At 33.0% G+C, this 13,961-nt stretch overlaps 1 protein-coding gene and 1 long non-coding RNA gene across 6 annotated transcripts; both read right to left on the minus strand.

Annotated features, from left to right (window-relative positions):
* Positions 1–911: 911 nt before the first annotated feature.
* On the minus strand, positions 912–3,129 carry LOC106340482. 4 transcript variants are annotated; one of them, XR_001269408.1, is made up of 7 exons: positions 2,809–3,129; positions 2,174–2,742; positions 2,001–2,093; positions 1,604–1,928; positions 1,387–1,502; positions 1,269–1,308; positions 912–1,177 (listed from the first exon to the last, which is right to left on the minus strand). It is a non-coding gene; the product is annotated as an uncharacterized LOC106340482 (long non-coding RNA). The 4 variants fall into 4 exon arrangements; XR_001269407.1 differs by lacking the exon at positions 912–1,177 and having other exon boundaries at positions 1,244–1,308; positions 2,174–2,357; positions 2,601–2,742; positions 2,809–3,114; XR_001269406.1 differs by lacking the exon at positions 912–1,177 and having other exon boundaries at positions 1,244–1,308; positions 2,174–2,347; positions 2,601–2,742; positions 2,809–3,109.
* Positions 3,130–4,734: 1,605 nt separating this feature from the next.
* Positions 4,735–8,206, minus strand: LOC106340206 (BEL1-like homeodomain protein 5). Of its 2 annotated transcripts, none has more exons than XM_013779084.1 (5): positions 8,101–8,206; positions 7,381–7,874; positions 6,141–6,472; positions 5,711–5,771; positions 4,735–5,575 (listed from the first exon to the last, which is right to left on the minus strand). In XM_013779084.1, exons 2-5 carry the CDS (start codon positions 7,855–7,857, stop codon positions 5,096–5,098), a joined length of 1,350 nt encoding a protein of 449 aa, XP_013634538.1. In that variant the 5' UTR covers positions 7,858–7,874; positions 8,101–8,206; the 3' UTR covers positions 4,735–5,095. The 2 variants fall into 2 exon arrangements, with proteins under 2 accessions (XP_013634538.1, XP_013634539.1); XM_013779085.1 differs by having other exon boundaries at positions 7,979–8,206.
* Positions 8,207–13,961: the final 5,755 nt, after the last annotated feature.

Here is a 13,961-nt window from a genome sequence, read left to right on the forward strand (position 1 = left end):
CACTCCAGGCAGCTCAGCTACAGGGACATCTGCACCGCCCTGTTTATAGCGCAATAAATATAACGATTACGTTTTTTTGTTAGGAGTAGGTACTAACATCTATAACAAAGGTTGGCAGAGGTGGGGGTTCTTGCTCAGTAAAGATACATGAAATGGTGAAGGTTTGGTGTTTTGAACTGAAATTGAAGTCTGTTAGCTTGAGCTGGATATATATATGTAAAATCTTCTATAGCAGGTATGCGGTGATTATTAATCACATATATTTGCAGACGTAGTGAATTTTATAAATGTCACATGTACACCTTTTAGCAATATTGTATATGTTCAAACCCTTAATGAGAAAATGATCCATATATTATATATATACATATATTACAACCATAATAAACTTTGATAAAAACACAGTTTGTTAAAAATCTTAAAAACTAACATTTATATAATAATTTTTAATACTATATTTTCAAACATTTCTTTAATCCCGCAAACCCTAAGAAAGGTACTGTTTAAGGATAATTATTCACTTGAAAATTTATATTAAAAATTAATATATATAGGACACATTAAAGGAAGAAAATTTAAAATTACAAAAAAAAATCTAAATTAATAAATAGGCAATAAGTTAAAGATATCTATACTAATTAAAGATATCTGAATATGTAACTATTTACGTATGTTTGTTTTAAAATTAAAATACGTATTGATATTGATGCAAGTTGTTAACTTTTGGTATAATTATTAGGTTAAGTTATTTAGATTTAAATGTAGATTTAGAAAAGTTTCGCCCAGAATTATTTTGAAAATTTATTTAGTATTACAGAGTTATTGCATCAAATAGTTTTTGGTAAGCTTTCGAGCAAAATTCCAACACTAAAATTTCCGAGATTCTACAAAGTTTTTAACGGTCTAAGTGATATTCTACAAAGTTCTTTACGCATGTTTAATATATTAGCTTTGCCAATAAACTCCCTCGCAGCAGAGAAACAAATCTAATAGAGATTCTCAATCTTATTAAAGTAAAAGTTATCAGCTTAGATAGTTTTCTTAACCTCTGAAAAAGTTTGGACGTGCACCGTTCGCCGCATCAATGTCTTCTGCGGACGCCACAGCCACAGCCATAGCAACACCTTTGTCTCTAACAACATCTATTGCTTCTGCGAACGCTTTAAGGCCCTTTAGACTGTGGAACAAAGAGATGATCAAAACACATTAACACCTTTTAATCATGTAATATAGAGAACAATCATTGAGAGAATGTCTTGTTAATTAACCTCGGTTAGCTTGAGCTGGAATGCAGAGAAACTCAATTATCTGTGGAACGTCAAAGAACATGTAGAATGAGTAGTGTAATTTCCAGAGGTTTTCAATTTATATAAGTGAATATGTCACCTGAGGCTGGGCAGCGATCACATATTCATTAAGCTCAGAGATGGTGAGTGGCTCAATTTTCTGGACATGAGCTACCTTTGACGACGCTGCCATCTGCTCTGTGCCATCAGCTCAGTCTGGTAGGGGTTAAGTGGGAGAAGACAGTCAAAGAAAGAGGAAATCAGATGCCAATACAATCTAAGTGGACGAAATGGTGTTTAAAATGAGTGGTACTTACTTGTCAAACTTCTCATTTCCTAGAGCTGTCTCACTGTCAAAGTAAATATGTGTTCCACATGTTGAGCTCAGAAATAGCCTGCCTACAAAGAATACATCAAGTTTATGTGAAGTTATATCCGGTCAAAAACAAATTCTATGCAATGCATTACTCCAAAGCTATATTAAAATGAATAAACTACACATAGTAAAGTTTACAACCTCCAACTATCTTTGGATTGATGCTGGTGGCAAGGACAATTTTTGGCTCACTTCTGTAGCTTTAAAATTATTTATCAAAGGAAACAGCTAAGGAGTCAAATATACTGACACAGAGGGTTACATCCCTGAAAAAATGCAATGATGTTGAGACACAATAGGCATACGTATGAATATGGACTATAACCACTCCTAAGTACCTCTCTTGACGTATAGTAAGCGCATTACATGTTGAGCCCCCTGTGAACGGTCGTTGATTGTGCTCCTGACTGCACTTACCTCACCAAGTATGTCTAAGAAATTGTTAAGTGGAAATCTGTAAGAATGTGATATAACAGAAACCAACTAACTCTCTAAAATCATATAAACTTACCAGGTAGCTGTCTGTTGGTGTTCGCCTAAGCACGTAGTTGGTCGGACGGACGAAACCCGGAAAAGTTCAGTTGGTTTCGGCTTTGCGGATTCCGTCAACTTTTCAAAAGAAGTGGCATTATTGAAGCGTATGGCAAGAGGGGGGGCATCAGGGAGTCGGAAAAAGTGTTCAGTACTGCAGAGAACTAAGGTTTGCTAAGATCCTCTGTGTGGCTTTTTGGAGTAACTAAGATCCTATAATCTGCAACTAAACTTTATATAGAAGATTCTCACTTCTCACAAACGTTTTATGTAAAAATCAAAAGGCTAATTTTATCTGCAATATAAAACCTTTAATACACATGTGACCATTAAATTAAAAACAGATATCAAACATACGATTCATGTGAATATCAGAGCATATTAAATAACTTCATGGGTTAACTAACCTTTAAACTTTTATCTGCGAGAGCCAGAAGCAAAGTTGATTTTCCAGAATCTGGTCGTCCTAATAGCAAAGTCATCCGTCGAGATGTTAAGTGCTTTAATAATCTCACTGATATCTTCAAAATCATTCGCTTGTGTATTCTTCTGGAAACATGTAAGAATATAGTCAGAAAAAGAGATATTAACAACTGGAAAAAAGGAAGTGGAAACCTTGTTGTTGGAGCTCGTCATTGGGCCGAGAAGCTAGGTGTACTTTTCTGAAGATTATTATCTCTTTGATAGCTTTTCTGGTAATGGCGGCCGATTACATATGAAGATGGTGAGGTCGGTTACATGATATAGAGTGGGAGGAGTGGGATGAAGCTAGTAAATGAACGGATTTAAGGGGAAATCAATGGAGTGAGAAGGCGTTACAGGAGATTCATCGGAGGAGGTGTTTTGAACTGAAATTGAGGTCTGTTATCATGTAACCGACCTCACCATCTTCATATGAAATTGAAGTCGGTACTAACATCTATTACAAAGGTTGGCAGAGGTTGGGGTTCTTGCTCAGTAAAGATACATGAAATGGTGAAGGTTTGGTGTTTTGAACTGAAACTGAAGTCTGTTAGCTTGAGCTGGAAATATATATGCAAAATCTTCTATAGCTGCTATGCGGTGATTATTAATCACATATATTTGCAAACGTAGTGAATTTTATAAATGTCACATGTACACCTTTTAACAATATTGTTGATATCAGCTGGAAGGGCCGTCACTTGTTCGTTTTGCTTTCTCTTTTTTTTTGTTAGTTTGTTTATCACTTCAGTAGACTGCATTTCGCCTTTCTTTTGGTACTATTCATGTTTTTTTTTGTTTCTAATTTCATGATTTAGTAATCTGAGATGGATATAACCAATACTTGAGGTTCGATTATACTTCAGGACTTGTTTTTTTTTTCTTGGCTTACATCCGATGGGGAATCAGATCAGGGCTCAATAAATAATAACAAAATCCCCTCAGAGACTTCATCCGTAATTTTTAGAGTGAATGCGTGGAATATACCCAATTAAGGTCCAAATTAGCTGAATGCCCATAATTATGGATAACCCAAAAAGAAGTAACTTTTTGACACTGTGCGGACGAAAATACCCTCATGCTTTATCGAAAACAAGTGACTCTAGATTTATCAGCTAAATATTTAAATAGCAGGTAACAATCTACATATCAACTAACATATCAGCTAATAATTTCAGTATCATCTGACAATCTATGTATCAAACAAATGTATCGACTAACAAATCATATATTAGTTAATGAAACTATTAACAATTAATTAGTTATTTATCAATTAGCCCCAAAACTATTTGTAACAGCTAACACTTCATGTATCGATTAAGAATCCATTAAAATCTAAATAATAGCAGGTAAGTAATAAAATTCCTACTAACGTATATATTATCTAAAAGTTGATTGTGAGTCGAAATTAGAAACATTGGAATTGGGGTAAGATAATAAGATTAGCATTATGGATGTCAAAAGAATCAGAATAAAAAAATAAAGATTTGTGTTAAATTAGAAGATGATTTGAAGAATCTATACGAGAGATAAAGTGATTAGAACACATAAAAGGAAAAAGAGAGAGAAATAGAGATAAATGTATTATAGTCATAAAAAATATTAAAAAAAAACAAAGATATATGGCAAATTATATGGTCTTTTGGGTGCATTCTTACCAATTACTCTAATTTTTATTCATTACAAAGTATTCTTAGCTATTCTAACAGTTACCTTAAACAAAATATAAACCAAAAGAAGAAATCCAGAACAGTAGTCAACTGAGAGCATGCGCAACGGTGAGACTCATTGGAGTCCTTAGCGACAAGGGCATTTCGGATTAATCCTGGATATTTTGGATTTTTTTTTTAAAAAAAAAAAAAAAATGACCATTCACGGGCCGCCACGTAGTCGTGGAGACCCGCAAATAGTGCAAGGATTCACTAAGAAAGAGTCCTTATTTAGGAATTTTAAAGATTGAATCCTTAGCTTTTGGTGGAATCCACTGATTATTTAATTATTTTTCTTCTAAAGACTCCCAATTCCGGTTGCGGATGCTCTGATAGCTCTTTAGTGGATGCGTTACTTAAATGTTTTTATATAAAATAACAAATAAACTCGTATGCATAGGTATGCTTAAGAAATGATAGTTGAGGCTGTTGCCTGTTGTAACACATTGACACACATGAACACATTTATAAAACACACACTAATGGAGATCTCATGGTTGACCTGATCTCTATTTACACCCATTTGTCAAGCATTCGATCGATACTATGCCATCTTGAATTTAGCAAGACCATTGTGTATCTATAGTCTTAAGCTAAAAATTACTATCTACAGGTTTTATCAAACTCTATATTTTAGTCTTCTGCCTATGAAATCACCCATGGACTAAGGCTACACACAAGAAGCCACAACAACATGCAGATTTATATTTTTATGATATCTATTCAGATCTCTAATCGATGTTTTGATATGTTAAAGAGGGAGGATATTTGCCCGAGATCTTAGTTTCATTACTTGTCGACCCAAACTGAATGTTGTTCAGGGATTGGTCGCAAGAATGAGGCATGCCAAGAGAAAGGGAGACACTGTTTCCAACCATTGCGTGATAGTTTTCGAATCCTCCACTGAATTGGATCAACTTAGCTTGGTTCGCGTGTTGCTTCCCGAACGTCATTACGCTGCAACTTGAGAATGAGTTTTGCATGGAAGTTTCATTTTTGATGAATCCTTGATGAAACGCGGGTATGATCCAATTCGACGATTCATCTGAAGTTGTATTATTACAAAGTTGCTTAGAGGATGAACCTTTGTTACCATGTTCACTGAGGTTTCCTCTTTTTCTGCTTTCTTCAATATTCATTTCTTCCAAATACATCTCCTCCACCATTGGTTTCCACATTCGAACTCGAGCATTTATGAACCAATTTGATACCTACATTCATTATACACAAAAAAACATAAATAAGCTATTACAACACTGATAAAGAAAATATTTAAAATAATGCTTTTCTTTTCCAAATTTTGGATATTTCTGGAATACTTCCAATACATAATCTCAGAAACTTACCTGGCTTTTAGTAAGGCCAGTCTGTTTGGCAAGCATTTCTTTATCTAAATCCCTTGGATATCTACAGAACCCAAAAAAGGCAGGACTAATTGTTAGGTTGCACGTCTAAACACAAATATCTATAATCAATTATCATCACCTGACCTTACTATTGTTTCATTTTTTTCCAAGAGTGTACTGTTAGAAAGTCCAACTTCAGAAGTAGAGATAATTCTAAATTAGTCAATTCACTCACTGTCAATTAGTTCTGAAATTGAAGTGTATGATTTCTAGCTAAACATTTTTTTTTTCAGATCCTAGCTAAACATTATAATATTTATCCTAACTAAGCATTCTAATATTTATCCTAGCTAAACATTCTAATATTTAATAGTTGCACTACATATCTATTAGAATCGGAAAAATATAATATGTAGGTAATATTTCTTACGGGTGAAGAAAATGGTTAAAAAGCCAAGCCCGAAGAACGGAAACAGCTGTTTCGGGCAATCCTCGTTGTGGTCTCCAAGCATTTGAATGGTTATGTGGCATCTTCCCCAACTGCTTGGCTAAACATACACCTTCACATTCTTTTTCTCCTAACAAATTGTTTATGTGTTTGATTTGCAAACATATCATGTCTTTCACAGCACGAAATTTCTTTGATATTGTTTGCAACGCCATATGTGTGTACGAGTTTGCTGAGCCTAAACCCGCTTCTTGCTCAAACGATGAGATTACTGTCTGCATTTGGTCGTGGTATTGCTTGTATATCTGTTCAACCTGTGTAATTTACCCAATTCATTTCCCAAATCAATCACTAAATCTTCAAAACTGTACTGATCAACAAAATAATCAATATATGATGTATGCTAGTTTTTTCAGTAACGGCTTAACATATTACGGTTTGAGTCTTTTTCATGTAAAGCTTTTGATTTATATATAACGGCTTAACAACTCCATTACGCAACGAATGTCACACTGTTATTTTGTCTCTTCCCCACTCGTAGCGGAAGGACTAGCACTGAGAGAGGCAATGACGGACTGTGTCGCCAGGGATACTAAGCGACTACACTGCAACACGGATTCTCTTATCCTATTCAACTCTCTGAAATCAGGGACTCCGATTGCAGAACTGTATGGTATATTAGCTGATATTTTTAGCTTGTCTTCGGCTTTTGAACACTTTTCTATCTCATGGATTCGACGTACAAATAACAAGGAAGCTGATGTTCTGGCAAAGCAAGCCTTGTTAAATGCGTCTGTTGTACCAGCCCCTTTTAACAGGGCTTAAACTCTTTCGAATTAATGCAAGTTTTATTGTTACAAAAAGAAAAAATATATAACCAAGTAAATCATGTGCATGAATGTCATATATGTACTACTTAGAGAATATGTAAAACATAGTTGTCTTGTCAACTAAAGCATAACATGAAAGTGTGGTGTTGCCTCAACAAAACAACTTTATCAACATGCGTTGTTTGTAGAATATTCTTATGCTTGTGTATTTTTTTAGACCAAACGGTTCTGCCAAAATAATCTTCTCGGGCAATACACAAGAGCAAGTTAAATGGGATTAATCAAGTTGCCTCCCTTTACGGTGGCTTGCTACTAAACCAGTTGAGCTACCAACGCTGAATAGTTATATTGGAATATGTGAGTATCTATATAGGTGGGCATAGATAGGTTACCTTTTCCACCATGGAGATGAGCTTTGCTCTCTTCAACTGCAACTCCTGCCGACAAACGCCAGGCTTAGGGCCACCGTTTATATTCCCAACTCCATTGTATAATCCATAAGTCGCCGACTCATTATTCATTTGTTGCTCTTGTTTTGCGCCACGGCTACCGCGTCCAACATGGACAATCTCATTGAGCAATTCTTGAGCAACTCTTAAGTAGGTCGGAGCCAAAGCCCTGAAGCTTTGCGTTACTCTCCCGTTTGAAACCGTGGAGATCGCCGAACAATTCGCTTGTTCGATATGATCTAGTACTTCATATTTGTTCATTCGCTGTGGATGTTGTTGGGGCGCGAAGCACAAGTTGTAGAAGTGATTGTTATGAGCATTAATGGTCATTGTCTGATCAGGGGAAGGATTCAGGTTCACCATAAAAAGATCGGAAGAGGGTTCTCTCATTTCAGTTTCTCCTTGGAAGAAAACGGCCATTATATTGTTACCTCAACCTACATATATATATGCATGTATGTTAGGATAAGAAAAAAAAAACAAATATTTCTGACAAGAATAAAAAAGTACCCCTCCAGAAAATTATAAATCAAGAACAAACCTCAAATTATAATATACATGGATCTGAAATGATCTAGCTTTGCTTGAAGAAGACGATAAGAGCATACGAAATAAAAGAGATATGAAAAATGAGAATAAAGCATATCAAGACATTTTATTTACCGTTTTTATTATTAGAAATGATGAGCTGCAAATTATAGGTGTGAGTTTCCAATTGTCCTCTGAGTTCAATGCTTCAATGATCTGTCAACTAGAAAGTCCAAGAGCGATTTATAATATGAGGACATTTACACATTTCTGCCTAGTAAGTCGCTTTTATATATAAACTATGATTGGACTTTTGAGAAATTGGAAATGTATACTCTCTTCTTTTCATCTGATTGGATAACTAAACAGTGACACTCACGATTATTTTCTTGTGCTGTTTTGAATTTCAATAAATGGTCATTGACTAATGACCAATCTATGTATGAGTCCTCTTACAACGATGATTGTTATTCATCATGCATGACATATGCACAGGAAGTTACATATCTCATTTTAGAGCCTAGTCAAAAAAATGATCTATATCTGAAAAAAATTATACTATTTTGTACAAATATATATATATACAGGGGCGGATCTAATTAAGGTAAGTATGGGGCAGTTGCCCCCATGAAATTTAAAACTTTCTTTTAGTATATATTTCAGTTGACCCGTTCAAAAATACTTTCTGCCACCCTAACAAAATCTGTTCTCAAAGCTCAGTTCAAAATCTCCATTATTTCCATTTTTTACAAGGCCATTTATTATATTTCTTTTAGCATTATAATGTTTTCATATTTGATTTGCGAACATTAAACCAGTGTTTCCGTTTTATATAAATAAAATCAATTTCTTTTTTTTCTTGAACTTAAGAAAATCAACTTGTTGCTTAAAATAAGTATTTTTTATAACAGAAAATAAATATCTCTTTAGTTAATATGTTATAATAACCAGTTTTCTTTACTTTATCGTAATATATGCAATGACAATAAAAAATATTATTTTCATTTTACTTTTTGATATATAATTATTAATCCATACTATGAATGAGAAAAAAAACAATATTTAGAAGAAAAAAATGGTATGATCTGAATATATGTACTTGTATTTGTCATATCATGAAAAACCTGACTTTTTCTATTTATAATTTCTGTTATTTTTATTTTTTAATTTACTTATATAAGATATTTTTTTAGTTTTCCCTACAATGGATCTGTATAATATACTTATAAAGTTGATAGAAAATATATCTATAAAATATATAATGCAAATTTTATTAATGATTATTAATTGTTTGCCCCTGGTGAACTATTCGGTTAGATCCGCCACTATATATATATATATATATATATATATATATATATATATAATGTATGTATGTGTGCCAATTATTTTCTCTGGGTGTAACTTTTTCTGAAATCGTATTGAAGAAGGGGTGAAAAGGTAGATAGAATTAAATAAAATAGTTTTGTTCATTGTATTTTGAACCTTTCAGTTGTGCATGGGTGCCTAGACTGGGGATTTGGTAGCATGCATACTAGATAAATATCAAAATATTTAGATGATCGAATATAGGGAACGTTTTAGTCGAGGAGAGCTCCCACAAAATAATTATAAAAATAATAAAAGGAAATTTTATGAATTTTGAGGATCATGTTGTTTTTCTTTTCTTTTCTTTTCTAAACATACTTTTATTTTGTTTAATTTTAATTTTAATTTTATTATTTTTTAAACCGGTTACTAAACCCGTAAAGATTACTGTTTATTTCTCTAATAATATTAATTTTGTATAGCATTTTTGGATAAATTTTGGATCCATTATAATAAAAGATTGACAAAAAATTAACTATGTTTAGTGATTTTTTAATAAATATGACTAAAATAGAAAATTTCACTTGTTACATAAATTAATAAATATTCTTATAAAATAAAATAATACACGATTTATTACTTATTTTTTAAAAGACTTACATGATTTTCAATATAAAATTTTATTTTTCCTCTAAAATGGAGGTGGTCTTATTTCAACCCTCCTCCATTTGGAATTAAAAATGGAGCAGTAAAAAAATAAAATAAAAGCATTGCTCTATTTATAGAATAAATTTATTTTATATTATTACAGAGTGAAAAAGAAGTATAGTTAAAGTATTTATTACTCTAAACTCTGTTTTGAAGTAAAAATATAATGGAATTAGAGATGCTAAACTTCAACCATTTTATATGGGATTCATGGGTCACCCAGCCCTATCACGCAGAAAAATAGCAATATCAAAATTGTCGATATATTGATTGATATATTAAACCACTGCAAACGATATACTAATGTGCATCCAAATCCCCTCCTTAACACAAGAAAATAGGGTTGATGTAAACTATGGTAATCATATAAAATATTTGGTATCGGGTTGCCGTAAGCCACAACATAGTTTTCTCGCAATCATGATTAATCCCAAATGCTTAGACGGTATAGTAGTGAGAAAGTACTATCTCTACCAAGGCAATCTAAGCATATGTGTATTTAATTACTATATTGTAATTGAAAGAATCATACTTGTAATTTTTTTATTTTGAAATACTACTTGTTACCCATCTTCATTCGTTTTGCCATTTGTAAAGTAAAAGTGAATTAATACTATAAGATAGGAAAATATCTTATCATGTGATGTACGCACGTTTCCTATATGGTAGCGCATACATATGAGCCAAACATGAATAACTTATTCGGGTCAACATTAATTACTAGTTATACAGATTATAATACTACTTTTGTTACTAAAATCTACAATAAATCTATGTATATGTCAATGAGTATAATGAAAATGTATGGGAAAGATAATAGAAGTGGGTCAGCAGAACCATGGAGATACTTGTGGAACGAGGAAACGTCTACTTTCACTCCATACATCAAAAGTCTTTTCTTCTTTCTTTTTGTTACCAAAGAGTTCTGTTTAAAAATCAATAAGATAGCCAGATCAGTTTGGGACAAGTCACTATTTTCTTGTCATCTCCAACAAAACTAATACTGTATTGCAGCAGAAAAAAGAAGATATGTTTTGTCAACGAAGATAAATACATTTTCTTTGCCCAGACCTGATTAAAAAAAAAACAATCTTATAATTTCCAGAACATATTTTATACTTTTGACCAAAACAAAAGAAAAGTGTTGGAATGAAAAAAATCTAGAAGAGATGGAAAAAGTGTAAGTATTTGAAGAGAAGATATTTTATGAAAATGGGGATTTTTATAAAGAGGAGCTGTCTTTATTACTAAAGAGGAACAAGATGTTTTTATTATTAGAGAATATTTTTTTATTGTTTGGATGATTACAAATGATACAATCACCCGTGTTTTTTTTTTTTCAGTTCAAAAAAAAACACAGGTGAAGAGCTAGTTATTTCTAAAATATTCGCTTAATCTTAAACATAAGAGCTAGTTAATTAAGCTAAGTTCAAAAAAAAAAAAGAGCTAGTTAATTCTAAAATATTTCTCTTAAATAAGTTTGAGATTCCTTTACACCTAGAATCACTTTCAAGAGATTTTATTGATAAGTAAGGGGTGTCCGCGCTTCGCGCGAAATATTATTTTATTATGGTTAAATATGATGTTTTTGGATGATGTAATTATGTGGTCAATATTTATTTGTGAAGAGCATGATTTAATATTTTATTGTGTTATGTAGTATTATATTATAGGTTAATATATCATGTGTTCGTCTTTTCAATAATGTATTATTGTGTATATAGAAGTATTTGTTAGTGGTGAATTGAGCTTCTAATATAAAGCATATTGAATTTCAATAACTTTGAATTCAAGCATTTGTTGATTCTAACATTAACGGTTTCAGCGTCAAAATTGTATTTCATATTTGCACATTTTTGAACATATATATATTTTTTAACAACATTGCACATTATTCTTCTAGGATGTTTTTTCGTTTCCGCATATTTTAACTTGAGCCGTCACCATCTATGTATTTTATTTACATTTCCGGTATGTGGTGTTTCTTACCATCACCGGAAAAGGCTCACTTTTGTTGCTCTTGTTTTTCCTCTTCTTCTTCTTCTCTTGTGAGATTATCTGATATTTGTTGTAGATCAGATTTATGAGTTCCCAGTTGTGCGGTTGTTTCTCATGATGTTGTACGCTGTTCTGGTCAATATTTTTCCTCTTCTTCCTTAGATTTTGCTAATGTTAGGAACTACATCTCCTTGGGTTGAGCCAGAGTTTAGTTGTCTTCCTCGTAGTTGGCTTGCCGTTGATAGTCCCTGCTAGTCTTGGTTTTCAAGATCTGGTTTTTGGTAATCTGACTTTTATGTTCTCTTCATAGCTCGAGGATGCTCTATAGTTTGCTAATTTTGTGTAGTCTCTTTTTCTTTCTTTGTTCTCTCATCTCGTTGCACTTTTCATCGCTGGTTGCGTCTCTGGTGGCTCTCCCTTTCATATATATGCCACTCAAGGTTTGGATAGTGTTTTCCTTCGTGTATGTTTTGTGGGCTTGGAAGATTATTTCTTGTCTCAAACTTGAGCTCTGATTTCTCTGTGGTTGGCTTCCAGTCTCCCTCATTTATGTTGCTTTTCTTCTTCTCCTGCTTCCTTTGTTATAGGTGTGTGGAGTTAGTCTCTTGGTGCTTTGGTCTCTTCTATTCAGAGCTTTGTGGCTCTTCATTGACATGGGCTCCTTGTATGTGGTTGTTTTGTTTGTGAGGTGCTTCATACTTTTTAGCTGGTGGTTGTGCATCATGCATGTGTTTTCCTGCTTGTGATGACTTTGGTACGGTGATTATTTTTTCTGTGATCCTTTTTTGGTGTTTTGGATTGGTGCTTGATCGCGTTCATTTGTGTTCCAAACCTTTGCTGAGTAAGTGTTACTATAGTATTATATTTTTTTCTTTGTGACTGTGGAGATTTAAGTTTAGATTATGTGTCTTACTCTAGTTTTTTTTTAGTTTAGTTATTTTATGATTTGTAATAGTAAAATAAATTATAATTTGTAAATAAAATAATAGAAAACAGTAAAAAATAATAAAATAGTAAAAATTTATGTTATTTTTAGTTGTGAATAAATAAAATATTTAAAATCTATTTTTATTTTTTCTTTATTCATCTCTAATTTTATTGACTAATAAAATATATTATAAAACTTCATATAATAATAGTTAGTGTGAGAAAAATAATAGTGCGAAAGTACTAAGCCAACTTTCAATAGTGTAAAAGAAGAAGGACCTAAAATGTAAAAACAAAAATACATGGGGACACATGTCATCAAACCCCCTTGCCACTTGTCATTAAGAAGAGAAAAATCTAACTTTATATATATAGATTTTACCTTCACTAAGACAAACCGAGAAGCTTTGTATTTTCTGTTTTATGTGCTATAATAAGGGCCACATGTGGGAACCGAAATTCGCACTGTCGATTTCCGTTTAAATTAGGAAAGTTAGGAAAACCCTAATTTTCCAGAGGTTCCGGATATCTAAGACTGCAAAACCTAGTTGAGTCGCAGCTCAAAATAACAAAAACGGAAAGTTGCCTAATTTCTCTAAGTGCTAAGTTTGCTCTGAGAAAAGTCCCCCTCGTGCCTCTCGCCTAGGAATCCTTATATACTAGCTCCAAGGTCGGTTTACGCTTTTCCCCTTCTGCCCTTAAGCCTCATAGCATAAAATGGAGATATTCCATTTTTTCGATCTTCGTAATTATCTTCAAAATTTCGTATTTATCCGCGGAAACTTGACATTTATCTTTCTTTGCGAACCAAGCGTAAACCGTCATGCGGCTTACGGGATGTTGGTTAAGAAATCGTAAGTTGGGCTTCGAGTCATCATGTCTTAGGTCCCTTTGGGCCGTCTTCAACTCGAAGCGTATGTTACGGCTTCTTTCGATAAAGAACGAACTTTCCGCGGTTTTTACTATAAAGTTTGATCGATAACTTAGAATGGCGGAGAATCTTGAATTGGGTTCGCTACGGTCTTTGGGAGATAGCATCGAAGGGTAGACGAGAA

This window comes from Brassica oleracea, chromosome C4, assembly GCF_000695525.1.
Source record: "Brassica oleracea var. oleracea cultivar TO1000 chromosome C4, BOL, whole genome shotgun sequence".
NCBI lineage: Eukaryota > Viridiplantae > Streptophyta > Magnoliopsida > Brassicales > Brassicaceae > Brassica > Brassica oleracea.